The sequence below is a fragment of the Harmonia axyridis genome, chromosome 3, assembly GCF_914767665.1.
Source record: "Harmonia axyridis chromosome 3, icHarAxyr1.1, whole genome shotgun sequence".
In the NCBI taxonomy this organism is placed as follows: Eukaryota; Metazoa; Arthropoda; class Insecta; order Coleoptera; family Coccinellidae; genus Harmonia; species Harmonia axyridis.
In genome coordinates, this window is record NC_059503.1 from 31,482,432 (window position 1) to 31,509,941 (window position 27,510).

The 27,510-nt window shown below is 36.3% G+C and overlaps 1 protein-coding gene across 3 annotated transcripts in view; it reads right to left on the minus strand.

Moving 5' to 3' along the window:
- Positions 1-2,418: 2,418 nt before the first annotated feature.
- The window catches only part of LOC123674569 (dynein axonemal intermediate chain 7-like), a 31,646-nt gene continuing 6,554 nt past the window's right edge, over positions 2,419-27,510 (minus strand). For 2 of the 3 annotated variants that reach the window (XM_045609481.1, XM_045609483.1), the window contains exons 7-18: positions 27,109-27,249; positions 24,806-24,880; positions 24,554-24,753; positions 22,191-22,357; positions 17,235-17,510; positions 16,160-16,324; positions 15,948-16,098; positions 15,683-15,898; positions 12,171-12,324; positions 4,080-4,140; positions 3,758-4,020; positions 2,419-2,588 (exon numbers count right to left, since the gene is read on the minus strand). In XM_045609481.1, the coding sequence (XP_045465437.1) occupies positions 2,451-2,588; positions 3,758-4,020; positions 4,080-4,140; positions 12,171-12,324; positions 15,683-15,898; positions 15,948-16,098; positions 16,160-16,324; positions 17,235-17,510; positions 22,191-22,357; positions 24,554-24,753; positions 24,806-24,880; positions 27,109-27,249 (2,007 nt within the window). In that variant the 3' untranslated portion in view covers positions 2,419-2,450. The remainder of the gene's footprint in view (positions 2,589-3,757; positions 4,021-4,079; positions 4,141-12,170; positions 12,325-15,682; positions 15,899-15,947; positions 16,099-16,159; positions 16,325-17,234; positions 17,511-22,190; positions 22,358-24,553; positions 24,754-24,805; positions 24,881-27,108; positions 27,250-27,510) is intronic. The other variant, XM_045609482.1, reaches the window with a different exon arrangement.

Genomic DNA, 27,510 nt, shown 5'->3' on the forward strand with positions numbered 1-27,510 from the left:
TTATACTCAACTTATCTCCATTTTGAACCCTCAGCACCTACTGAGTGTTGTTACACTCTGCATAAAATATTGATTAGTAGGTACACACAATCAAACTGTGAATTATTTTTGAAATTAGAAATTACAAAATGACATTATACTCGGAAAATGTGAATCCATTTACCTTCAAAAAGTTTCATATAAATTTAATATTTCCAGGACAGTATTAAGATTATTGGGTTTTTCCTTTCACACTTCGAAATCTATATTCTTGTACGTATTAGAGGAATGTTGTTATTGTCATGGAAAAAATACATAATTAAAAGTAATTAATTCAATATTCACTTTGAATGACACAATTTTCCCAAAAGGGTAGCAAACGGAAGAATTAATATTTGATGTAACTTTTTCAAAAGACGATCCTGTTTTCATTTGTTTCGTGATAATATCAGGTGCTATCAGCTGAGATTTTGAATTTTAAGCTTTCTGTTCAACTTTGTTTCATCCTGAACTTTAGCACCTACTGAGTGTTGTAACACTCTGCGTAAAATATTGATTAGAAGTAGGTATACACGATCAAACTGTAAATTCTGTTGAAATTAGAAGCTAAATTTAAAACCAGATGAGTCTTTTTGCTTCAAAGCAAAAATGAGTATTAGCAATTATTTTTTTGATAAAATTTTAATCTATTTAATTCAATTCATAATATAGTATTGGAAGAGAATGTGAAATTAATTTTGGAAATGAAATCTTTCAATTTCTACATAATTGATTGCTCTCAACTTGAGATTATTTATTGCTCATCAAAACATATCGAGATTTTTTCTTACATCTGTTGAAGCTTTTTCTATCCTGCGCCGCAACTGCTCCCGTGAAGTGTTGGCATAAATTTTATCCTTCAAATAAACCCACAGAAAGTAATCGAGAGGAGTTAGATCCGTTGTCTTGGTGGCTATGCGACAGGACCATCATTTCATGAAGTGAAATAAATAGGTTTAATTTTCTGAAAGATTTAATTTTCAATACTTATTTCTGCTGTATAGTAAATAGACTCACACTTTACATAATCCGAGATGGTCATTTTGTTTTAAATTTAGTTTTTTTTAAAGAATTCACAATTTGATCTTGCATACTTCTAATCAATATTTTACGCAGAGTGTTACAACACTCAGTATGTGCTGAGGGGTTTTAGAATAGAGAAACGTTGAACATAAAACTATAAAATTCAAATTCACAGCTGATAGTATCAAAAATTATCACGAAAAAAATAAAAACAGCAACGTATTTTGAAAAAGTTACGTAAAACGTGATTTTTTCGTTTTCTACTCTTTTGGAAAAAGTATGCTATACAAGGTAAATATTGAATTCGTTTTACTAAATTAGGTTTTTTTTTATGGCAATAACGGTATTCAACTGTAACGTGTAAAAAATATAGATTTCGAAGTGTAAAGGAAAAACCTCAATAATCTGAGTACTGACCTGGAAATATTGAAAAGACATGAAACGTTTTGAAAGGTTCAATGAAATGAACAAAACCACAAAATTAAAACAGAATCGGAATCCTGATTTCCAAGTTATATTGAAACAGAAAATTATGGCAATTTTCATGAATAACCCTGTATCTCCTAAATTAACAGTCTAAGGAAACACAACAAGCTACTTTTCTGAAAGGCCTGAATAACCTGCATTCACCACTAAGCTATTGCCAACCACTGATGTTATATTCTGTATATCAAAATTTTATACGCACAATCATGAAATTGTTCATTTTCGGAAGAAAATTTAGAAATTTGGACAGAATAAAAAATTGAATGATTTAATGTTCACATATTCTCAGTTCTTCGGGGGTTGTGTGTGGTTCTAAATACATTGATCCTATGTTCTACTATTTCAATTCCAACTTTATTCTTTCAATGAGGTGGCATTTCAGATTTTTACACTTACTTTGTTTATTAACGAACTCAGGTCAATTGGTTGATTTTAGTTTGAAATCTATGTTGGAACCAAACATAAAATAAAAGAGAACAAAAAACTAAGAACAAAAAAAAGAGGGAGGTCCCTGATAATGCACCTATTGCGAAAAGTAAGCAATAAACAATTTCTGCATAAATTACAGAAAACATTTTTTCAACGTTCATGTGAAAACCAACGTTTGTTTCATTCAAGTACACTTACTGTGAAAAAATATCTTATAATTCATGCCATGTTTAAAGGCATGATACAAATTTCATATTCTATATTAATGTCGTAATTCAATTTGTGTTTTTCATGATGAAAAAAAGATAGGAATAAATATTTAATTGCACTAGTGCAATAAAGCACTAATATTTCAAATGAATATATAGTTCAATAGTTTTATTTTTTACATGAACGTAGAAACAAGTTTCCTGAAAACTATAGAAAAGCGTCGGTGATTTATAAGGGAAATAAAACATTTTCTTCATTGAGAGATTTATTTATAAAGAGTTGGTCTAACTGAAGCTTAGAATCCTTGTCTTGATCAGCAAATTTGCGACAGTATCAACAGTTTCTTGAGATATAGTTGTTATTTTATTCCTCACATAAATGGTACTTGTAGCTTTCATCAGATACCAAAGGTTACAGCAAAACTGAAAAAAAAAGGTACGAGGTTTGTTCAAACATTTCTATAAAACTCCCAAGAAATCGTTCTGACGGTTCTCATGAAAAACAGTCAAATTGGATGAAAGTTTTTAATAATATACACTTCGCCAATAAAATAACGTACCACTAAAAACAAAGAATACTTCAATTGTGCCATTAATTTTTTTATAGCTCAAAGGTATTCCGAAATCCCCTCACTAAACAACGAATTTGTGACACCCGATTCAAAAACTTTCAGCTTTTATACAGGGTGCGGCACGGAGGATGGATGGTTTTAAAAAAATAATAAAAGCGTTAATTTTTACTCAAAAACACATTTATTGACGGAATCAGATTCTCAAGGAAATAGCATTTGAGACAGTCAAGTGTGGAAAATCACATCAGGCATGTGGTGGCCGAAATCGGTGATGCAGTGCTGGAGGCGCTCTTGGAAGTTCGCGTAGACTCTCTCCAACATCGCTCTCTCAACTTGGGCAACTTCCACGCGAATAGCCCTTTTCAATTCGTCCAGAGTTCGGGGCTTGGTCTCGTATACTCTAGCCTTGAGGTGTCCCCATAAGAAAAAATCGCATATGGATAAATCTGGGGACCGGGGAGGCCAATGAACATCGCCAAACCTGGAAATAAGGCGACCAGGGAAGAGAGGGCGAATAACGTCCATTGATGCTCTGGCTGTGTGGGCGGTCGCCCCATCCTGTTGGAACCACACACGTCGGATTGGAACACGTTGCCGTCGTAATTCGGGGATAAAGAAGTTGTTGATCATTTCGACGTACCGCTCTGAGTTCACGGTAACAGCACGACCTTTAACGTCTTCGAAGAAGTAAGGGCCAATGATGCGAGTTTGCGACAACTGGTAAATAAATGCTAGGAACACACGAGTCTAACGGCACCTTCCCCACTTCTCTCGTCCTCAGTGGGGGAAAGTTATGCCCATCTGAAAAACGTCCGCCCTCCGTGCCGCACCTTGTACTATGAAGTAAGTTTACATAGAGTTATCCTCATTTCAAAAAATCTCCATTTTTATCCATCATTCAACAATTACCATAATTGCAAATCTTTTTCAAATTTTGCTGTTCTACATATGTCGTCAGTTTCAGATAATAAACCATAAAAAACATTCAAAAAATTACGATACACAAATCCGAGCACAAACCTTACTACCTTCTACTGGATCTCTACAAAAGATCGGAGTCACCTCGGCACAATTAATGAAAGATGCTCTGTTAGGAGTAACCAGTACCAGGCTGTGAGGCTTCTGAGTGTGAAGCTCTGGATTGTAGATTCTCATTTGCATAACGATAGATCTGTAGCCTTCGGTTGCGTTCCATCTGGACCAAGCGAAATTGTAGCAAATAGATAATTGGGCCATGTTGTAATAGCACATATATTCGTTGGCCCAATGCTTCTCACAGCTTCCTATTTATGAAATATATTAATTCTCAAAGAGAGAGAATTATGTTAGTAGAATTGCCTACCTTCAACATAGCAAAAGGCATCGTAGTCTGGAAATATGTCTACACCTCCTTCTCTGAGTATCTGAAACAAACCAGCGGATGACAAAAACGGTACATAACAATAACTTAAAACCAACAATGAACAGACTCTCAGCTTCCTCTAACTGGGTATAAGAGGGTATAAGGTATAAGTCCTTGTGACCCTCGAATTTGCTACTTCAAAATGGAAGTTACATTACCAGATCGAAAAATTAATCAGGTATTTAAAATATTTAATGGGAAATAATGTCGCAACAATAATAATAATAGATTAACTATAGGCGATTTCAAGCGAATTATTACTAAAAACTGTGGTTATTGTTGGGCTTGTCCACCTTCAGCTTGAATACAGTGTGGGTCATGGTCCACCAGTTTTGTTATTGTAGGCTAGGGTGCTACTCTCAAAACAAACACAACCAACTTTTATTTTAACATCACCCTACTGTATTAACGGTCCTTTTTAATAAAACATCCATAAACAGATAATTGTGTAGGCTTGCATTTAAGTTGTAATGAAAATAAATCTATTATTTTGGATGAAAAACAAGGTTTTAATTTTAACCATAAATAGAATGATTCGATTTAGATCAAATTTTTTAGATAACTTGTTGACATTTTGAAGGTAATATCATTATTACTCTCTTATAGAAGCCCAAGTCCCTATAGGTAAAAAATTGAATCAGTCGATTTTCACAAGCCTCTATTGAAGCAAATTTTTCACCAGCAAATTTGTTCGCCATGAGCAGAAACATATGATAATCAGTTGGGAAAACATATAGATAAGACTTTCCAGAGCCACGGCGGCTATGTGGGCATGCAAAAGACTCTTTGGAAAGACATGGGGAGTGAAACCGAAAATGGTACTGTGGTTATACACAGCGGTGGTACGCCCTATTGTCACCTATGCATCTCTAGCATGGTGGACAAAAACCGAGGAGGTCACCACACGCATCAGGTTGCAGGAAATGCAAAGGCTGGCGTGTATTGGTGTCACAGGAGCTATGCGCACAGCTCCTACGGCAGCGCTGGAGGTCATACTAGACTTGCCTCCCTTACACCTACATGTGAGGAAATGTAGCCTGCTCGAAGCAATAAGGATCTCCCATAATGGAGAGCTGCTTCCTGGGAACTGGGTTGGACATATGAGGATACTGAATCAACTAGATTCAAACCTCCTCGCAAAACCATCAGATATTATGCCAACCACCTACGATTTTGAAACGCCCTTTGAAACGGTTATAAATGACCGTCATAGTGCAATAAGTTTCATAAATTGTCTGGACAAAAAGTCATCCATATGGTTCACAGATGGATCAAAAACAGAGAAGGGCACCGGCATTGGGATATATGGACCTAGACTGAGGATCTCTAAAGCCCTGGGAAGTGAGCCCTCGATTCTACAGACCGAGATAATGGCTGTTTATGTATGCGCCCAGGAGTGTCTCAAAATGAACCTCAAAGGGGCGCATATATACATCACCACGGACAGCCAAACCACGCTGAGATCCCTGGAATCGTGCTGTCAGGGGTCTCTGCTGACTTGGGAGTGCCGTAACACCATAAAGCAACTGGCCAGAGGAAATAAGGTGACTCTACTATGGGTACCAGGGCACTGTAGGGTTGAAGGAAATGAGAGGGCGGACGAGCTTGCAAAAAGTGCATCAAGGTTAAGACCTGCTGGACCTGAGCCTTTCTGTGGGATAGGAAAAAACCAATACAAAGCTGCGGTCCAGCTATGGCAGTTGAACAGTAGGACAATCCACTGGACTAACACTCCTAGACTTGCTCAGGCAAAGAAATTCGTGAAGATTTCACCTACTTACACCAGAAAACTCCTGAAGCTGTCACGAGCGGAGCTTCGGGTGATGGTGGGACTGCTGACGGGGCACTGTCGGTACAAACATCATTTGTACCGTATGGGTAAGTCAGCAGACGAGATTTGCAGACTCTGTGGATCAGAAGTAGAAACGGCTGAACACTTGATATGCAAGTGTCCAGAGCTGGCTGGCCTAAGAACCATTCACATGGGCAAGCCGGTCCTGGATACCAGAGAGGTAATGGCCAAGGCCCCTAGGGAGGTTGTCAATTTTATTAACTTCGTTGACGACCTCCCTGGGTTTCTATGAATGAGTAGGGTAGTGAACAAAAGATCTGCATGGTCGCAGTTCCCGGAAGGCTTACCGAAGCAAAACGACCCCAGTTCAAATAATAATAATAATGATAATCAGTTGCTGGCAGATCCGGGCTATAAGGTGGATGCATAATATCCTCCCAACCAAGCTTCCGGAGCTTCTGGCGAGTCACTATCGATGTCCTGGAGTTCTCCTGATGGAACATAATTCCTCTACTATTGGCCAAAGCTGGCCACTTCTGGGCATTTCCTTACTTTAGACGGTCCACTTATTGACAGTACAGTTCCGAGTGAACGGTTGTGTATTAGAGGAGTAGCTCATAGTAGATAATTCCCTGCCAATACACACAGCAAAACTTTCCTGGCCGACAATCCTTAGCTTGGCCACCATTTCCGCCGGTTCATCTGGCTATTTTTCATCTGGCAACATAGTTTCCAATTTGAAGTAGAAAATTGGACGTTATTCAAAGGTTTCAAGGTCGTAACCTATTCCACATGTTTACCTCCTCCAAAAATATTTGGTAATGAAATTTTCAAATTCAATTCATAGAATTTTTCGATAAAATATTTTTTTGTATTTTGAACTTTCGAAAATTAGTTTAATATTTTCACAAACTGGGTATATACTTAGGAAAACAGTGTCATCATGATTTCGGAAATGCTGAAAATGTTTTGACTACATTATCTTTATTGTCGCCAATCGCATCGATTGCTTGAGACATATTGGACACATATATCCTTTTCGGAACAATCCTTCAGAAATATACGCTGATCAAATAAAATAAAAGTTTTTTTTTCAGAAGTTTATGATTTCACTTCGATTGCAGTGGATTAACGACCCTCTTCAAGCAAATATCTTCCTGAATTCAGCCTTCTGTATCCTGCACTGCTACTTCTACGATTTCACAACCCGCTGAAGAAAACGAAAACGTATCTTTTGAGAACCCCATCTCAAAAGATATATGGTCCTTCAGGCCGGATAACTAAGATATATGGTCCTTCGAACCTACTAAAAAAGTACTTCAAGCCAAGCAACATCCAGGATTACCAATAAATGCTTCAAGCCAAGCCAGTTCCACAAGTACCAAAAAAAAAATAATTAAGAAGTACTTCAAGCAAAGTCACGTCCAGAAGTAACCAAGAAGAAAAAACGCCTGAGATGGTTGCAATCCGATAGAGACAAGAATTTCAAAATATACACTCAATTATCTGGAATTTGGTACCAGTACGAAAACAGTCAAAAGATCTACAACTTTCAAAAAGGAGAGGTCCAATCTATGTGGGAAAACATCGACGAGACATATCAAGTAATTAAACTAACTCAAAGGGGTGGAACTCAATACCATCACTTCATCGATACCTTTTTAACTGCCCGAGATGCATACGAAGAAATAATGAAAACATTTGAAGAAGGTGAGCAACCAAACAAAATTCCCCATCGTAATCCTCCACAATAAAACTTGAAAGCTAATGCAACCACCTCTTGCCCACTGAGGAACAACCAGTCCGTATCAACATCAAGCTCACTGTATCTAATACAAGGGCAGCGTCCATAATGATGGACAGAACCAACCATATAGGCAAAGGGTACAAAATGAATCGATAATGAGTATCCACAAAAACAATCTAACTATCGCTACAGGCAATATTGAACCTCCGAAAATGGAATACAACTCCCACGACTCAGGATCCGAAGCCTTGTTATTATCATAAAAAGCCGTGCAAGTACCCAATTTACAGAAATTCAAGAAGGAAGCACCAAACATTGGAATAGGTCAGTCTCAATCCGCGTCATTGCAATTTAATATGGCACACTGCAAGGTCAAGCCAAGATTCCAGAGTTCATTCAAAATAAATGCAGCGTAGCATATACTTCCATGATCTTCTAATGCAATAGGAAATAATCCAGCTGATTTGGCAACGCGAGGTACAACGACCTCAAAACAAATCAACAACAACCTATGGTGGAATGGACCAGATCAGTTACTACAGAATCTCATCATTCTTCAAGAAATAAAACAAAGATCATCATCCGATAACGCAGTCAGCACTTCACTCAGCCTAAGAAGTTGATCTATCACCACCATCAAGGAAAATCCATCCCTGCACGACACCCTGGACACCTTATTGAAGAAATACGAATCTTGGCAAAAAACCATCAGAATTACAGCCTACTGCCTGCGTTTCATATCCAAATTTCAGAAAACACAGAGTGACACAGCTTTCCTGGCAAGAGACTAACTGACTAACAACAAGCTACACAAATAGGTACGTCATTCATCGGAAACAAAAGACCTGAGAAACAAAAGAACCCTGAGCAGAAAGAGTAATCTTTTGAGTCTTGATCCTTTCATCGACAACAAGAGCTTGTTACGTGTTGGAGGACGTCTACAAAATTCAGCGCTAAGATATGACGAGAAGCATTCTAGCATTGGGCCTTATATGAGCCCAGCGACAGAAAAAAAATAATAAGAAATGCCGATCATACATTCATGGCGGAATTAAGCTAACCCTCACATGCATCAGTTCTGGATTCATCGCGGAAAAGAAAACACAAAGTAAAAGGATCCACTACCATGGATCAATCCCAACCAGCACCGAGAAGTCAAGGGACTTCAGCAAGTACATTGAAGTTTGAACTTGATCCGATTAACTCCCAAGTCAACTCATAAACCACAATAATATTGTGAACGTAACTAACCGTTTATTTTTATATTTTGAAGCCTGACATTTACTATGCCGATTTCGCGTTCCATACTAAACAAGACGTTACAACGCTGACCAAAGTTCTTACTCATCAAGGCCCTCCCGGAGTTTGTTTAATTTATATGAAACATATGGAAATATTAGGTACAAATTCCATCGCTGAATCTATGGAGTGGAAAACTGGGTGTATTGCCTTACACCATTTCTAGAACATTCGACGTGCCAAATTCGCCTATTTCGGCAAACTCCATATGACCGACACTGACAAAACTACGTATCAACAACCTATAGGTGAACGGCTCATGATGAAATTCTGCGTTAGCATAACAATATATATACTAACTGATAAAGAACCTGCAACATCCAGAAGGAGCTGTTTAAATTGATTTTTTTTTTGTAAAACATAGCATAGATAGTATAGCAAGGAGTGAATGATTAAAATTATAAAAATAGAAGGGTTTATAATTTGTTTTAATAATGTGTTTGTCCACCGCAATTATCTATACACTCCCCAACAAGTCTCGGCATTGAAGCAAGAAGATGACCTATTACTTCATGTCTCAGAGCCGCCAAATTCCGTGGGGGCTTGTGTAAATTTCCAAGCCATCTCCCCATAATGTCCCAAACATGCTCTATGGGCTAAAAATCGGGGGATCTGGCCAGCCATGGCAAAAGATTCAGATGAGTCGCTTCGAAAAAGTTTGAACTAACTCTGGCAACATGAGGTCGGGCATTATTTTGCTGAAATATTGGATTCTCGAGCCGGTTAAGGTGAGGGAGAACATATGGCTCCACTATTTCTTGAAGGTAACGCAGCGCTGTCATGTAACCTCGAATAAAGACTAAAGGTGACCTACTTGCATGTGCAATAGCACCCCATACCATAACGCCTACTGTCTGGTGTACATGACGCTGAACATCAAACTGAGGAAACGTCTTTCTCCTCTACGTAGTCTAACCCTTCTACGGCTATAATGTGCGCCCAAGGAGAATCGACATTCATCAGAAAAGACAGCCTGATGCCATTCCACATTCAAATGTTGACGTTCTCTTCACCACTGTAATCGTTGCTGGCGATGCTCAACTGTCAGAGGTAACACAAGATGGGGTCGATAATGCTGCAGTCCAAAAGCCCTTATCCGGCGGTAGACCTTTCGGGCAGTTACAGGATGGCCTTGTTCTCCTAACCACTCATCGACCAAAGATCGAGTTGTCGCAAATCGTTCTCTAATGGCCATAAGTCGATCTTCATTTGTGCCCCTTCAACGTCAGGTGCCTACTCTTCTTCGATTTTGGGTATTATCAAACCACGCTTTAAAACATCTCATGACAGTAGTTGAATTTCTGTTAGCTATTTCTCGAAATGACAACCCCGCCTGCCGTAGACCAATAATTCGACATCTTTCCAATTCACATAGCTGGCGATAAATTCCGCGTACACATGCTCAAGGTATTTTAACAACAACTAAACATCAACTTTGGATCACCTTAAACAGCTGATTTGTTTTAAAATTTAAAAAACTTGCAAAAAACTACTAAAATATTTAAGTAACAAAAAATGTTCACTTGAAAAAATGCGAATTTATTAGAAAAAAAGTTGTATACCTTTTGTTTTTTTCAATAATTTACTCCTTGCTATACTATACAGGGTGTTTCCTAAACATGCGGCAAAAATTCAGGGGGTTGTTCCTTGGACTATTTTAAGCATGTTTTGTCCTTGGATGATTTTTGAAAAACCTCTTTGTTTCGAAGATACAGGGCGAACAACATTTTTCATATTTTTAAAATTAATAATAGTTTAAATAAAAATGCGTACCGCACTGTGTTTACTAAGTAGGTACAATTTATTTTTAAATTTGTTTAACAACATTCCAATTACTAAAAACGGCCAGTTTTTTGACTAAAAATTGATAAGTGAATGAAAATGTGGAAGACTTGCGAAATCGGATCATTGCTGGGTGTAACTTAATAAGAAATGATCCTGGTGTTTTTGAAAGGGTTCGGCAGTCAATGAGGAGAAGATTGGATGCTTGTATGCTGGCTAGAGGTGGTTATTTTCAACAGTTTTTGTAGGTTGAGTTGAATTTTCATGTAATTTTTCATAATAAAATGTTATTATCTGAAATTTTGTTTCCCCTATATCTTCGAAACAAATAGGTTTTTCAAAAATCATCAAAGGACAAAATATTCTTAGAATAGTCCAAGGAACAACCCCCTGAATTTTTGCCGCATGTTTAGGAAACACCCTGTATATGTTTATATATATTTATAAAGTGTACAGATTTCCACATTATAATTCGTTCAATGTTCATCTCTTGTGTTGTACACAATAAAATATTCTAACATCACCGAGTGTTTCACTTCGATTGTAGTGGTTTTACAACCTTCTACAGTCAAGCATCTTCCTGAATTCAGAAGCCTCACAAACTTCTGAATTCTGCACTGCTACTTCTACAGATTTTCAACCCACCGAAGAAAGCAGAAACGTCTTTTGAGAACTCAACCTCAAAAATACAATCTTTTATAAACTGTCTGCTGAACTTTAAAATTCTGGATTATTAATATTCATTCAACATATGTTAATAATCTTGAATAATTTCATATGCATTATATTTGTCTGAAATTATTTATAGATTCCTTTATCCTAGAAAACAATAGGATTTCAGGTATTTCAAAAACAAATTTTCGAAAGTATCTTGAGAGATATTTTATATTTGGCGATAGCAAATGTCCTCAAATATAAAGGGTTTTCTAATATGAGGTTTCATTTTGAATAATACGCTGTATGGGCAGCTGTCATCTTTCGATATTTGACAACCACAAACTACGTCATTACTAAAAATAAAACAATGAACGCTTCAACAATGTATTGAGGACTTACAGGCGCAAATGTGAGGATTGGTACTGGAAAATTCATTGAAAAGGATATGGTGCAGCAATTGAAGCTATGGCAGCCATAAGGCTGATATCGTTTTCCGTCGTTAATGGCATAGCTTCCTCTTCACAATGAAATAAAGAGCCATTGATTTATTTTGAAATATACTCGTTTTTTTAATATCAAAATGGAACCTCTTATTGCTTTTAACTTATCAGGAAATTCCACTCTCTTCTTAATATGAATGGTAGAATAATAATTTTTTGGGTTGGTGACCAATTCAAGCACTATTGCTAGACGTATATTGGTCATGGTACTTAGTAGAAGAGTTCAAAATGATCTGAGATTGTGTCTAGTTTACCTTTGCCAATTTGTCTATAGAAAATGTCTTTGAAACGATGTCTTGCATAGCATTATTGGGACCATTTTGGAATTGAACCACGGTTACCATGAAATCCTTTATCTTGAACTCGAACATTAGGACAGCGGCTGTCAGTTGAAAGATGATATTGTTGCTGAAATTATATTAACCTATAAGTATTCGTCACAACAATAATTCAGCATATTGATGGTAATGTTATAAGGTGTAAGGTGCAGGTTGAACCAATACTCGATTTTTAAGCCCTTCACTGCTTGTGCATGAAAGGCTGTACCTTGTAAGTTATGCCATTTTTCTGTGAGTAGATATATGTGGATGATACTCTTTGCAATCGCAAATTCTTTTTAAGAAACAGTCTAAGAACTGATTCAATGCCCAACTAGAAAATTGAAGATCATTACAGGCCTCACACCTCTTCATCTTGTGATAGATAGATGCTATGAGGCTTCTCTGAGACGATCCAGAGAAAGTACCTGCAATGATGGCATCAATAATCAGAGAGCCTGAGACTCCCTGACCAATTACAAACCATCAGCGAACCTTTCTTGAATCGAGATAATAAAGAAAATTAGCATTGAGAAAACGTTCACTACAATACTTAGTAGAAAAGAAGATTGGGGAAGGGATTTCACAATCCCAATTCTCAAAAAGAATACCTTCAAATGGCACATCGATGGTTCTAACAACCACGACGAGGACAGACGCTGAAGTATTCTTGATTGGCACCAAATGCGCACTATCATTAGGCCGCTGTCTAAGTATCTTTGAGACAGAGATAATTGCAATAGAAATATGTGTAGAAATTCACCCTTTTTAGCAAGAAACTATCAGAAATATATTCTGATACTCAAGTTGCAATCATGAGCAAGATGATATTGGAGTCCCGTAAAAAACTCAATGAAATATGTAAGAATAACAAGGTTATTTTAGTCTGGGATCCCGTCCACTCGGGAATTAGGGAATGAAGAGGCCAACACACTTGCCAGAAAAGGAGCACAAACTCCTTTCATTGGTCCAGAACCTTTCTGTGGTATAGGCAAATGTACATACTCTGGTGGAATCTTCCTGGATTGGATCATTCCAAAAGGGGTATCTGAATCTCAGCAAGAACTCACTGGAGTACTGTCACCTCAGGAAACATCTCATGAAAATGGGATTTTGTAAGGGAGAGGATCACCTGGTGGTGATGCCTCGCCATCACGAGCCAACTCAAAATCTGCTTTGGACAAGAAACGTGTAGAAGTGAGAGTGTAGCCCCCTATCCCAGATACTGCAGTTCATTAGAACTCTGGAACTGGAAGGCCAGCCGTAGATCACGTAATGTAGCTCATAAGGGGGCACAATAGACCATTAAGTCGCAGTGCAACGGAACTCCCGCAATTAAATCTTAAAGTTAGACGTTATAACTATATGCTCTTACTTTTTGTCTGGAACCGAAAAATAAGATTTCTTTCCCTGGGACTACATTTTTAGAACAAAACTTTCTTTCACTGTCACTACCTTCATTGAAACCGAATTGTTCATCCTAAAATAGCCAATTTCTGTATTATTACCCAATATTGCCTGATTAAAACGACTTCATTTTTGGTACAATATTCTTTTGCTCAATCAAAACAGTACCTATATGAAAATACTGAGAAACGCCCTGGGGTTCACCCTACGAGACAGAAAGAAAAATGAAGAGATTCGGAACATATGCGGAGTCCAAGATATAGTACGTTGGGGTCGAAACAGAAGGAGACTATAGAATTCCCACGTGGACAGGATGAACGAGGAAAGAATCGCGAAGATTGCGAGAGACGGAACACCAGGAACAAGACGACCGATAGGAAGACCTCCAAAAAGATGGAGAGATTCGTGGACGTCGATTTCGCAGGAAGGTTAAATGGAAAACGCAAGCCCAAGGCTTAAAATACGAAGAAGAAAAAGAAGATGTTAAAAATTGTAATTATTGTTATTTTACTGGGTTAAAACTATTTAGAAGGGCACTACAGGTATATCGAAAACCGTTAGAAATACAGGGTCGCTTGAATCACAAAAAAGTTGCGCTATTTAGGGATTAGTGTGTTGGTGTAAACAGATCCAAAATATGTCCAATGGTTCCCGAGATATCTCGAAAAAAACTAAAAATCGAGAATTCCTTTTTTCTGTAAAACTCATTTGTTTCTGGAGATAACTTCATGAGAATCGGTTGGTAGTATTCATCCAATATACAGATTCTAATGGTGTCTTCAGATTTATATTCAACTTTTTTTCTTATGGACGCCATATTGGTTTTCCTTATGGGGTGATAAAGAAAAAAAATGCGAATTCAACATTGCATCACACTATACAAAAATATCGAGTCTAGCTAGGCAAATTTGAATTTCCTTTTATTTTTTTGTTTAAGTAGTAGGCTGATGCCGTAATTGTCAAATGACTTGTTACTTTGTTCATTTGATATGTGAAACCATCACTTGAGTTTTGTAAAAACCTGAATCCTTTTTGATACCGTCCTATTAATTACATAATCATGCTAATCAACACTCTACATAGTAACAAAACTCAAAAAACTCAAGTGATGGTTTCACATAACAACTGTCAACAAGGTTATTTGTCAATTCTGGCTCCAGCCTGCTACTTACATTCTACGAAAATATCGAGTCTAGCTACGCAAACTTGCTTTTTATTTTTTTTGTATAAGTAGTAGGCTGGAGACATAATTGCCAAATAACTTTGTTGACAGTTGTTATGTGGAACCATCACTTGATTTTTTTTAAGTTATGTAGAACAATTTCTACAGACATTCCCAGTTGTTAATATGTAGAGTGTTGGTATCATCATGATTATGTGATTAATAGGACGTTATCATAAAGGATTCAGGTTTTCACAAAACTCAAGTTATGGTTTCACATATCAAATGAACAAAGTAACAAGTTATTTGACAATTCTGGCACCAGCCTATTTTTGTAGAGTGTGATACATTGTTGAATCCGTAATTTTTTTCTTCATCACCCCATAAGGAGAACCAGTATGGCGTCCATAAAAAAAAATTGACTATCGCGTCTCTGAAACAATGGAAAACAGAAAAAATCTGAAGACACCATTAGAATCTCTATATTGGATAATGGCTACAAACCGAATTGTGTGAAGTTATCTCTAGAAACAAATGAGTTATACAGAAAAAAGTAAACCTCGATTTTTAGTTTTTTCGAGATATCTCGGGAACATTGGAGATATTTTGGATCTGTTTACAACAACGCACTTGTCCCTAAATAACGCAGTTTTTTTGTAATTTAAGTGACCCTGTATTTCTAACGGTTTTTGACATCCCTTAGGTCCCCCTCTAAATAGTTCTAACCTTGTATATCAAAACTCTTATTATATCTTCTTTCGATACTCAATTCGACAGAGCCTGATAGGAGACGTCACATAGTGTTGGCGTTACAAAAACGGAAAATCATTTGGGAGTTTGCTTTGTTTAAACCTACGAATTGACAATCAATTGTACGTACTCCTCATCCGGTCTGAGATCCCACGTCTGGAAAGGAAGATTTCCGTATCTAAAAGTTGCCATGCCAAGGATGCCAAACCTACCCACTCTGAAACTAACAGTACCCTTCTCTTCATTATGTTTAACATCTTGGATATCCTTTGTGCTCCACCTCTTTTGCTTCTCTTCCCACATACAAACCAAAGGTGGTTCCAAGTACATCACGTGTGTTGGAAGGCTATAAAAAATATGTTACATCTTGGAAAGGAAAACTATTATATCCTCACGTTATTGTAATGGAGATAAGCCTGGCAAAACCCTCTTCTTGCAGATTTAGCGCCGACTCTAACTCCTCAGGCGTCTTTTGTTCACCAGTCGTGGGTAGCGTCTTGAATTCCTCGTAAAAAGGTACTTCTATCAGAACTTTCGGCAGAATAACTACAAAAAAACGTCTCAATTACACAGAATGTTGTTTTTAAGTTTTTTTTAGAGCACTCACACCTAGCGACACTCAGAACAATGGTGACTAGATGCTGAGGCTGCGGTGGCTGTTCGAAGAGGTTCACTATATAGAGACCGCCAAGTATAATATATTTTCTTAAATTGATTTCATGTTCTTCTGGCGTATATGGAAGGTGCTGCCTCATAACCTTGTATTCACACTCTTAGTGTGAGGAAAATCGAAAAAAAAAATGGTATATGAAATAAGAAAAAATGAAAGAAGTATTAGAGGATCGAATAATGCAAAGAGCAGTAAAAACATTATACTCAGTACTAAAGTGTTTTCATACAAGAGGGTCCATTTTGATATAGAGAAAAAACGGATATAGAGGCACCAATTGACGTTTATTTTGTTGTAAAGAGATCAGCAAAATATCCGACACGGCTACGGTTGCAGCACCATATCCTTTTCATGAAATTTTACAAGACCAATTCGCACATTTCGACTGCATTTCCTCGATGCCCACAGGAATTCCATCTTTAAGGTCTTAGATCGATTATGATTCATTGGCATAGACCTCATCTTTCACGTCATCCCAAGGAAAAATCACAAGATCTTGGTGGCCACTTGTGTTCATCTCTTCACGACGATTTTCACCATTTTTCTGGTGCATGTTAACAGTTTCAGTGCGTTGTTGAAGCGTGTATCGTTCCATTTTTTGTAATGGCCTCTTCACTTAAATGTCAAAAGTTAACAGCTGCCCAGATAATGGGTTATTCAAAATGAAACCTCTTATTGAAAACCCTTTATATTAGAAGTGTTGTATCCATAATAAATAATCTCTCTTTAAGGAATGTGTTAGATTCATAAATATACATAAAAACAAACGATAATATTTGCAAGAAATATTGTCGGCTTTTCAACAGAATATAGAGCAATAAAATTTATTGTCACAAAAATATCCGAGATGAGATATTGTTGTTATAGCAAGATTCATGTTTTTTTTTGTTTCCAAAGTTTCTAATATCACTGAGTATATGTTCAAACCATCACCAGTACTGCTAAAACCATCCCATACTCCATGTATTGTGTGGACAGTAGAGAAAAATTCGAAAAATGCCACTATGCCAACCTTCCTGAACTTCTGCGTACTCTTCTGGAGTCGGATCCAATTTGGTAAAAGGTACTTCCGGAATCTCTCCATTCTCGTCTATTTCGGGAGGTTGAAATTTCGAAAGGGGTGGCAGATCAGGAGGAGGAGGTGCCATGGAGAAAGGCCTGTAGTTCGCCTTGTCCGTCATGTTGGTCTCGTGCCTCTGGAGTTCCTGTTCATACTGAGCCCTGTACCTTCCTACGACCATGTACTTTTTCATAACACGCCATTCCTTTTCCATAACCGTTTCGAGATCTGCAAATGCGCGATCATTATTGAGAAGCACTCAAACTAAATGTGTAAAAATAAGACTGTTATTTTTAGGGAAAACAACTTTATAACTTCTATGTTCTATGTTCTATGATCTACGTTCTATGTCTGAGATTCCAACCTAAGACTAGTTCATGTGGTATTTGTGAGTTATTTTAGAATCCCGAAGAAGTGGCATTGTTTTTGATTTCTTACAGGTTAGTAAGCTATTTCTTTTTATTTGTTTTTATTTATTTTTATTTTATTTCTCTGTATTACTTTGTATAATATTATTTCTTTTTTGTATGTTATTATGTTATATTTTAAACTAAACAAAATAAATCTTACAGATTCAAGACATCAAATCGTCTATTTCTTTGATTATAAAAATAAGAATTGATTACATTCTTATAAATGTAAATATACTAATAGATAATGATAATAGTTTATTCACCCTTTTAGACAAAATGAAATTTGTATAGGATCCATCATACATCAATATAAAATAAAAGAAGAGAACAAAAATTATACCCAAACAAAAATTAAATCAGACAATAACTGAACTTAAATATACATTTCTGCTATAAAAGCATCTCTCCGCTAGGATTGATTTCACATGTTTTCTGAAACTCCTGTGTTCCAAAACCTTCAGCCTAAGAGGCAGATGATTGAAAAGTTTAGCTTCGCTGTATGACCGAGACTGATGAAATTCAGTTGTACGATGCCTTGGAAACAAAGAGTTTCTTTATGTCTGGTATGATATTCATGATATTCAGAACATTTTAACATTGAATTAAAATTTGTATGTATATACAGCAGGGGTTTCAAGATGTATATGCAAGGTACAGTAAGAATTCTATAATTGATAAATTCGGGTCTACAGGACTCCCTTGGTTTAAGATTGAAAATGAGTCAAATTATTATTTTTGTGCCTTAAAGACTGAATTGATGTCAGGCGATTCATCCATTAGAATCACGTTGTAATTCAGGTGAGAGTACACTAGTGAATAGTATACTCCCAATAACGAATTCAATGGCAATATATTTTTAAATCTCTTATAGCATAATAATAACTACATAACTTTCTACAAACACTATCAACATGGTTCCTTCAATCAAGAGTGATATCGACATGTAGATCAAGAAACCTCAAAGAGTCGGATGATTGCAAGTCTCCAGAAAGGACATTTAAAATAAGTCGTCGACTTGAATCACGAGTTTGAAAATAAAGAAGATCAGTTTTATTAACATTTACTATGAGAGAGTTGCTGTAGCTCCAATCAGAAAAGATTTGCACCAACAACTCGCACCTCATTTTGAGTTCAGTCAGATTCCGCACTGTGATGAGAAATGAGGTATCATCCGCAAAGCGCAAAACCTTGACAGAATTATAAAGTGACGGGTAATACTTGATTGGGTAGAGCATGCACAAATGTAATGAATAATAAGGGCCCTAGAATAGATCCCTGCGGAACACCCATCTTCAAAGGATATCTACCGGAATCATGCTGATCCACGCTCACATAAAGGCATCGACCAGTTAGGAAACTCTGGACCCAACTGCAGAAAAACAACCCTGAATCCAAGACTATATAATTTATCATATACAGGGTGTTCCGTAATGACAGCGTCAAAATTAACAGTCGATGGTACCCTAGACTTTTATGGAGCCCACAGACAAGCAACTTTAGTTTCCAACCAAGTTGACTACTAAGTTGCTCGTCTGTGGGTTGGTGGATGGTATTCTAAGTTGGCAACTAAGTTTCAGCGTCTGTGGGTTAGTCCGCAACTAGGTTGACAACATCATTTGGATTTGTGGATGTGTAAAGGGAAAATATCATTAATTCCGATGGGGTAATTTTTTCAGAAATACTAGCCTGATTTCACCAAAAATACTCCCAACTTTTTCAAATTGAATGAGACATCTTTCATTCGATTTTATATTCAGGAACATTCCTTAATTCATACGTTCAATTAGTGTACCTACATTTCCTATACCTACTATTTAATTTATGTTGAGTTATTTGCCTTTTCAGGGAAAAAATAACTGAAGAAAGTCTATAAAAAATTGTGTATTTCTCGAGAGCAATGTATGAAATCAGAACTGTTTTACGGGATCGGTTATAAACCTATCTACCTTATCATCCATTTATATTTTGATCCCATCATTTTATTGTGAAAAACAGACCAGTTTATTGAGGAGCACGATTTTATATTATATAGAGTTTGTGAAATGGGATTTATTCAAAGGTGACCTATCGAAACATTCGGATAATGTAAATCAGGAATTATTTCCGAATATATTATCAACATCTGAAAATATTGGAAACTATACCTATCACAAAGGTATGTATTACGGAGAGATACTTTTAATTCCTCAAACGCCTCAAAACATATTAAAAAAACTCCACAATTCAGGAGGGAGTGAATTTTGTGATATGGATCAGACTGAATATTTTTTGTATATTTTCATATTTTATCGTTTATTATCAAACATAATAAAATATTTTAGTCCATTTTCTCATAAGTTTTACCACTCAATTGACAAGTTCACTAGACGGAAATTTTGAAATGATGTTGACAACCTAGTTGGCAACAGCTATTTTCTCAAACTTTGGTTGCCAACCTAGTAGGTAGACCACTTGGTTGGCAACAAAATTGCTCGTCTGTGGGCCGCTTTAAGTTTAAGCAGAACGGAAGGTATGATTTTAATGAAAATTTTGTTTCTTAGGTGGGAACCACTGCTTTATCGATCTAAAATATTTTCAGCGCCGCTTATATCAAAAAGCACCTACTCCTTCGATATTTCAGAGAGAACACCCTGTATATATTATTACTTTTTTTGTTTTGTCGTAGCCTTTTGTTATTTATATATTCCTTGTTCCTATCTCTATCCGTTTTAGAGTAATTGATTGATTTACATTTTTTTTGTGCAAAACATAGATTCAATTAAACATTCATCACTTCGTTCCTTGGAATCCTAGAAAGCTGAAATTTCGGGTAGGGATATCGATTACCAATATCCCGTGTATCATTTACTTGTAATAAAATACGTCCCTATTCGAAATTTACGAAAAATTATGAAACAACACTTTGTAAATCGAAATTCTGAAAGTCCGTTTTTAGATTTGAAAAAAGCAAAAAAAAACTGAACGAAGTCTCGTAATTCAGATTTCCACGCAGACAATTTTTCGAGAAATTGGATATCAAAAAGTGGTTGAAAATCACTTTTGGTAATAAATTATTGAAACTATTGATTTTCAATACATACCTAAATACATAAACTTCCCTTTTTCATGTCTGCACACCGACCCAGTGTATTTCAATTACGGAATTACCAGAAAGATGCACTTTTAATCATTAAAAGAACAAAAAATATCGAACTATGTAACTAATATTTACATTTTTTCAATAAATGGTACATTCAAAACCACCTCGGTGTCCCCTATTCTATTCTCCGTTTACCAATCAAACACTCTGTATAGTGCACTCTTCGGGGAATCAACTGATGAGTTTCATTCATTCAACGATTATAATAAATCACAATGAAAAAGAGTCCCGACAGGCTTGACCTATAAACTATAAAGAATTCTACTACATATTTTAATTTTCTAATGTATGCAATTATTCCTTTATGATGCTCTTAATGCTACGCTACAAAACATTTTACTTCACTTCCAGTGTATTTATTTCAATTATTTACCCACAATTATGGTACTTATCGTCTCAGAATCGTCTCTTCTGGACCTGTGGAGTTTCTCAAATATTTTTGAGGCATTTAAGAGGGGAAAAAGATCTTTCCGCTCGAGAAATACACAATTTCTTATAGACCATCGTCAGTTATTTTTTTCAAGACATGGGACTCTAGAACTATCCAGGACCTTACCCAAATTCGTTGTTCGGATAGAAAAAATTAATGGCACAATTTAGGTACTATCATAGATGGAAACTTGATTGATTTGCCGTGTGAAACTGAAAATTTTTATGATTTTTATAGTTTGATAAAAAATTTATATATCATGTTATATTCTTTTGAAAAGGGAAAAATTAACGATTTCAATTTATTGAAATTTATATGGTTTACATAAAAAAACACGAGTTTGTATCATAGCTTCAAAACTAATTTCCATAAGAAAACAAATTATAACACCCATGTATTCTACTGAAAAAAGTGCCTGTAGAACGTGTTTGCTTCAAATTGATAGCACCAATAATAAAGAAGTTATGAGAACTTTTCATTTCACGCCATTTTCCAATTATCTCTTATAGCTTGAAAACTATTGAATTTATGTGGTTGCAGTTCTCACCAAATTAATTCTTTCGAAAATCAAGTCCGAAAAATGCTCAATCAATTATTTTCTAGCTCAAAGGGATTCTGGGATCCCCACACTCGACAACGATACCCAGATACACCAAATCAACGTTTGAATTGAGAAATACATCTGACTATGCAATAATATAATATATCCTAATTAATTTGAAAAAGTTAAAAGTATTTTCGATGATATGAACATCCTGTATTTCTGAAAATATGTCGGGGGTCCAGACCCCATCAAACCCCCCTGGCTAAGGGTTCGGACAACATCGTTGTCTAAACATTCGTAAACGTTTGTAAAGATAAAAAAAATGTGGTTACTTAAACTCCAGTAGAATATTAGGTTCACTTCAAATACATTATATACTTACCATAATTGTAATAATCTGGTTTGGCAGGTATAGAGGAACCTTTACATGTATCGCTCAAGTGATCGTAAGCAAGGTACATTATTCTGATTACCATACCTTCACCAGTAATGGAGGGTGGAAAATCCAAGCTCATTTTCAAATATTCTATTTTCAGAGAAATTGGGGGCCTAGAAAATTGATCAGTTGAACAATATACAATTCTGACATCAAGAGGTAGTAGGTAACGTTTTTAGAGTACTAGGCGTATTCAAAATCTGAAAATTGAGGATATAATCGATAACGTAGTTACTTCCGGTTATAAAAAAATTGTTATTTTTAATTTCTTCTTCACTGATGAATATGATAAATAATTCTATTCTGAAAACGTTCTGTTCAATTTGCATTATTCATTATTTCAAAATATCAAAAAAAACTGAAAGAAATCGACATACCTATTTATGTATAGTCCGTATTTTGTTCATAAGACCAAACGTGAACCCTATTAACATTTTCTAATTAAATAAAGTGTCGCCCAATTTTTTGAATTCAAGAACTATCATCATAGAGTGCTTGAAATATTGTGTCGAAAATTGAAAAATGATGAGGGCTGAAAGCCCGAAACACTTTTCTTCGGTTAGCGCTTGAGAGATATGTCCTCATTATTTTTCTTTGATTTGTCATTCCCTTCATCATTTCCTCTATATGGTTATTCCTGGATTCACATGTTACGCAGGTAGCTATAGCTGGTCTAGATTCGTCTTCAAACTATTTATCAGAAATTTAACGTAACGGTCTTAAAGATATAATTTTCTTCACCACAAAAAGGAGCTGTTACAATTTTAATTTTTTTTTTGTTGAAACATAGATAGTATAGCAAGGAGTAAATTATTGAAATTTGGAGAAAAAAACGAAAGGTTTTACAATTTGTTAATAATGTGTTTGTCGACCGCGATCATCTATACACTTACACTCCCCAACACGTTTCGGCATTGAAGCAATAAGATGGTCTATTTCTTCTTGAGGGATACTATTCCAAGCTACCAGTACTTGTACTTCATCTCTCAGAACGGCCAAAATCCGTGGGGGCTGGGGTAAATTTCCAAGCCTTCTACCCATGATGTCCCAAACATGCTCTATGGGCGGAAGATCGTGGGGTCTGGGCGGCTATGGCAAAAGATTCAAATGGGTCGCTTCGAAAAAGTTCAAACAAACTCTGACAGCATGAGATCGTGCATTAGCTTGTTGAATTATTAGATTCTCGCATGTGCATAACGCTTACTGTCCGGTGTACATGACGCTCAACATCAAACTGAGGTTCACGTCTTTCTCCCCGACGTCGTCTAACCCTTCTTCGGCCATCATGTGTACCCAAAGAGAATCGAGATTCATCAGAAGAAACGACCTGATGCCATCCCGCATTCCAATGTTTACATTCTCTGTAATCGTTGCCGGCAATGCTCAACCGTCAGAGGTAACACAATATGGGGTCGATAATGCTGTAGTCCAAAAGACCTTATTCGGCGGTAAACCGTTCGGACAGGGACAGTTACAGGATGGCCTTGTTCTCCTAACCACTCATCAGCCAAATATTGAGTTGTCGCAAATCGGTCTCTAATGGCCATAAGTCTTAGACGTCGATCTTGAACTTCATTTGTGCCCCTTCGACGTCCGGTGCCTACTCTTCATCGGTTTTGGGCATTATCCAACCACAACTTGACAACATCTCATAACAGTAGTTGGATTTCTGTTCGTACGGTTAGCGATTTCTCGAAATGACAACCCCGCCTCCCATAGACCAATAATTCGACCTCTTTCAAATTCACTTAGCTGGCGATGAATCCACGTACACGTGCTCTAGGCATTTTAACAAAAACTAAAAATCGACTTTGGATCTCCTCGAACAGCTGGTTTGTTATGAAATTTAAAAAACTTTGCAAAAACGACTACAATATTTATGTAAAAAAAATGTTTACCTAAAAAAACCTTCACGATTTTTTTCTCCATTCTATGTTTTATGTTCTATGTTTTACCAAAAAAAAAATTAAAAATTGAAACAGCTCCTTCTAGGTGTTGCAGTTTTTTTGCAGTTAGTATATTATATAGAACTTGCAATACAATCAATGTGAAGATGGATTTTAAACTTCTTCTGTCAAAATTACTATAATGTACTCATACTGTTACTGTCTTGAGCTTTTTGTTATACCAAGCATTAGGAGAACAAAAAATCACTGAAGATATATGGACCAGGTATAGAGAAATATGATTTCTCCACAAAAACTATGATTTCAGGTTCCCAAACCAATTTTCGAAGATAAAATGTTGCCCATATTGCCAGTTACATCTCAAGAATGTTTACCTTCCAAATGTCCCAAATGCTTACTTACGGAGCTCCCTTTCTAGGATTGGGCAAAGGTGTCGGCATCTTAAATTTTAACCAGAGACACAAGGTGAAATTGTCGTCCTTGTAATTAAAATCTCCAATATATAAATCTATATGATTCATGTTCTTATCTACATCTTTCAATAGCCTAAAGGTCATCTTCTCCATCATCTCCCTGAGTTGGACTCTAAATGAATCTCTTAGCTAAAACAAACTAACTGTTTCGTGCTTGCGAAAATCATCAGGATTGCCTCACCCATTTATAATTTTCCAATCGGCTCAGGGATTTTGGAGGGTTGTTGTGGATAAAATCATCCAATACGTTCAATAACTGAAAGCGTACGAATTAGATATACAATTTATAACAGGCCCTTTGAAAAGTCCCCGATCTACCATAGTAAAACACATTTTTTTGGCAAAATTCGATTTTATTATAGTTGCCTTCGAGGCCGATACAGCAATTATAGCGATCTTCCAACTTTTCGATACCATTTTTGTAGTACGATTTGTCTTTCGCTTCAAAATAGGCCTCAGTTTTGGCGATTACTTCTTCATTGGCGCTGAATTTCTTTCCAGTGTTCATTCTCTTGAGGTCAGAGAACAGGAAAAAGTCACTGGGGGCCAGATCTGGCGAATACGGTGGATGCAGAAGCAATTCGAAGCCGAATTCATGCAATTTTGCGAATGTTTTCATTGATTTGTGACACGGTTATTGTCTTGATGAAACAGTCCCTTTTTTATTTAAATATGACCGTTTTTTAACGATTTCATCCTTAAAACGTTTGTTTTTCATCGCTTTGGATTCGGTCCATCGTGTGCAATCCACTCAGCTGACTGTCTGTGAACTTTACACACAGCTATCTCATGTACAAATATTCGTGAATGATAAGATGTACACGTTCAGATGATATTTTCACAATGTCTGCTATCTCGATCAACTTCACTTCACGGTCATTCAAAATTATTTTGTGAACTTTTTTGATTTTTTCGTTGGTGACAGCCTCTTTTGGGCGTCAACTGCGTCTTCGGTGCTCATTTCACCACGTTTGAACTTAGCATACCAATCAATGATGGTTGATTTTCCTGGTGCAGATCCCGGAAACTCTTCATCAAGCCAAGATTTTGCTTCAACTGTATTTTTCCCTTCGAAATGCAATATTTTATCAGCACAAGAAATTCTTTTTTTTCCTTCTTTTTTCAAATAACAAAAGTAGCTACACTCACAACGCAATATCTCACAAACTAATGGTCGGACTGCTGTCAAATTTTGACACGTATCGTTTGAAGGTTGGTACTAACTAAGAATCATATTGATCTATGCCATCTATGCATCAGACCGGGGATTTTTCAGTTGGCCTAATGTGATTATGATTATGATAATGATTATTCTAAGATCCGTTATTAGAAATAGTTAACATATTCTGATATTTGATGTTGGCAATGATAAAGGGTCTGTTTCACCACTTGCTACTAAAATTCCGGATATATGTAGCCGTCGCTCAAAAACGGCGTCGGATTAGTTTTTTTATAAGTGCTGAAGACATCGATATTCTTTCACGAGTTCAAAATTAAAAACGAGGCACGAATTGGCGAGTTTGTGAATGAACGAGTGGTAGAATGAGCTTCTGTACGAGTATTATCCATTGTTTTCTCTAATTCACTGACGAAATTAATGGAATATATCCATGAATATCCTTTTATTGGTTCTTGCATTGAAAAATGTGGGTTGGAAGAACAGTTTTCTTCATGACAGATAATACATAAATCCGTGGTAGGAGAGTTCCAAGTACCAACATATAATATTGAAATATAACCATGAAATCTGTACGAATCTGCAATTCTCACACGATTTTGTTCTACAAGATGTGGCAGAATTAACGGATTAGCCATAGAATTAGAAAAAACTTTTTTCCGTTTCACCACTCTGATGCCGAATAAAATATTATTCCACATTTAAAGTTCTTTGTCGAAAAAAAGTATTCATTTTAGGAATAGGGTTTGCTTGAGTGACCCTCACTTTTTTTGTACGTAGAATCGACTGAAAGAATAAAAAATATAGGTTCTAATTTGAAAATTTTGAGTTTTGATGAATTCGATTTGTCCAAGTTCATGATCTTCTTATAAACACCCTGTACATTTTGGTGCAAACCGCAAAGTATGAGTCCTCATCGCCACCATTTTTTTTTCAGAAGAATCCCATTAACTCATGAACCATTGAATTTTTACCCAAGGTATGACATAATGCGAAATTGTCGTCAAAAAAGCTATTTAATGATGTAATAATATACTGGGTGTGACATTTGAAATAAGGTAAATAAGGTTGTAAAGTAGTCTGTTTCCGGTTAAACCGGAAGTTGTAGAGATCTGAAAATATTTCAGAGAGAAAGATCATTGTCTGAAACCCCAATATGCAAATTTTCAGTTCAAAATTATGATTAGTTCTCCATAAACGTCCAATAGGCCATCCCGGATAATCACCCTAATAATATATCATCAGGTATATTTCTAATAACGAACCTAACTATTAAGAAATCAGTAGACAGAAGCCTCACACTGTACCTTCAAGACATCCCTCGTTCTCAAGGATGCTTCTTCAAGAGTGGTATCTTCCATTACATCTCTCCAAGATTGAAGATACATTGTCATATCACAAATATGATTAACTATAGGCAGAGTACCGCAGTTAACATAGAGTTGCCACTGAAATCACAGTACTAAAGAACCGTACCTTGGAAATTCAAATTGAATTTTTCTATCACTCCACAATTCTGGAGATATGTAAACCACCACTAATCCATAGAATCTTCATAATGATGTTGTCATATTGTAGTAAATAGGAAATTTGGAAATTATTGGGATTATTGAAATTATTGGAATTATTATTCAGAAGGAATATACGTTAAATTGAAAAGAGCGGACGCGACTTGTGTAAACTGATCTTATCTTAGAAGCAGGATGTAT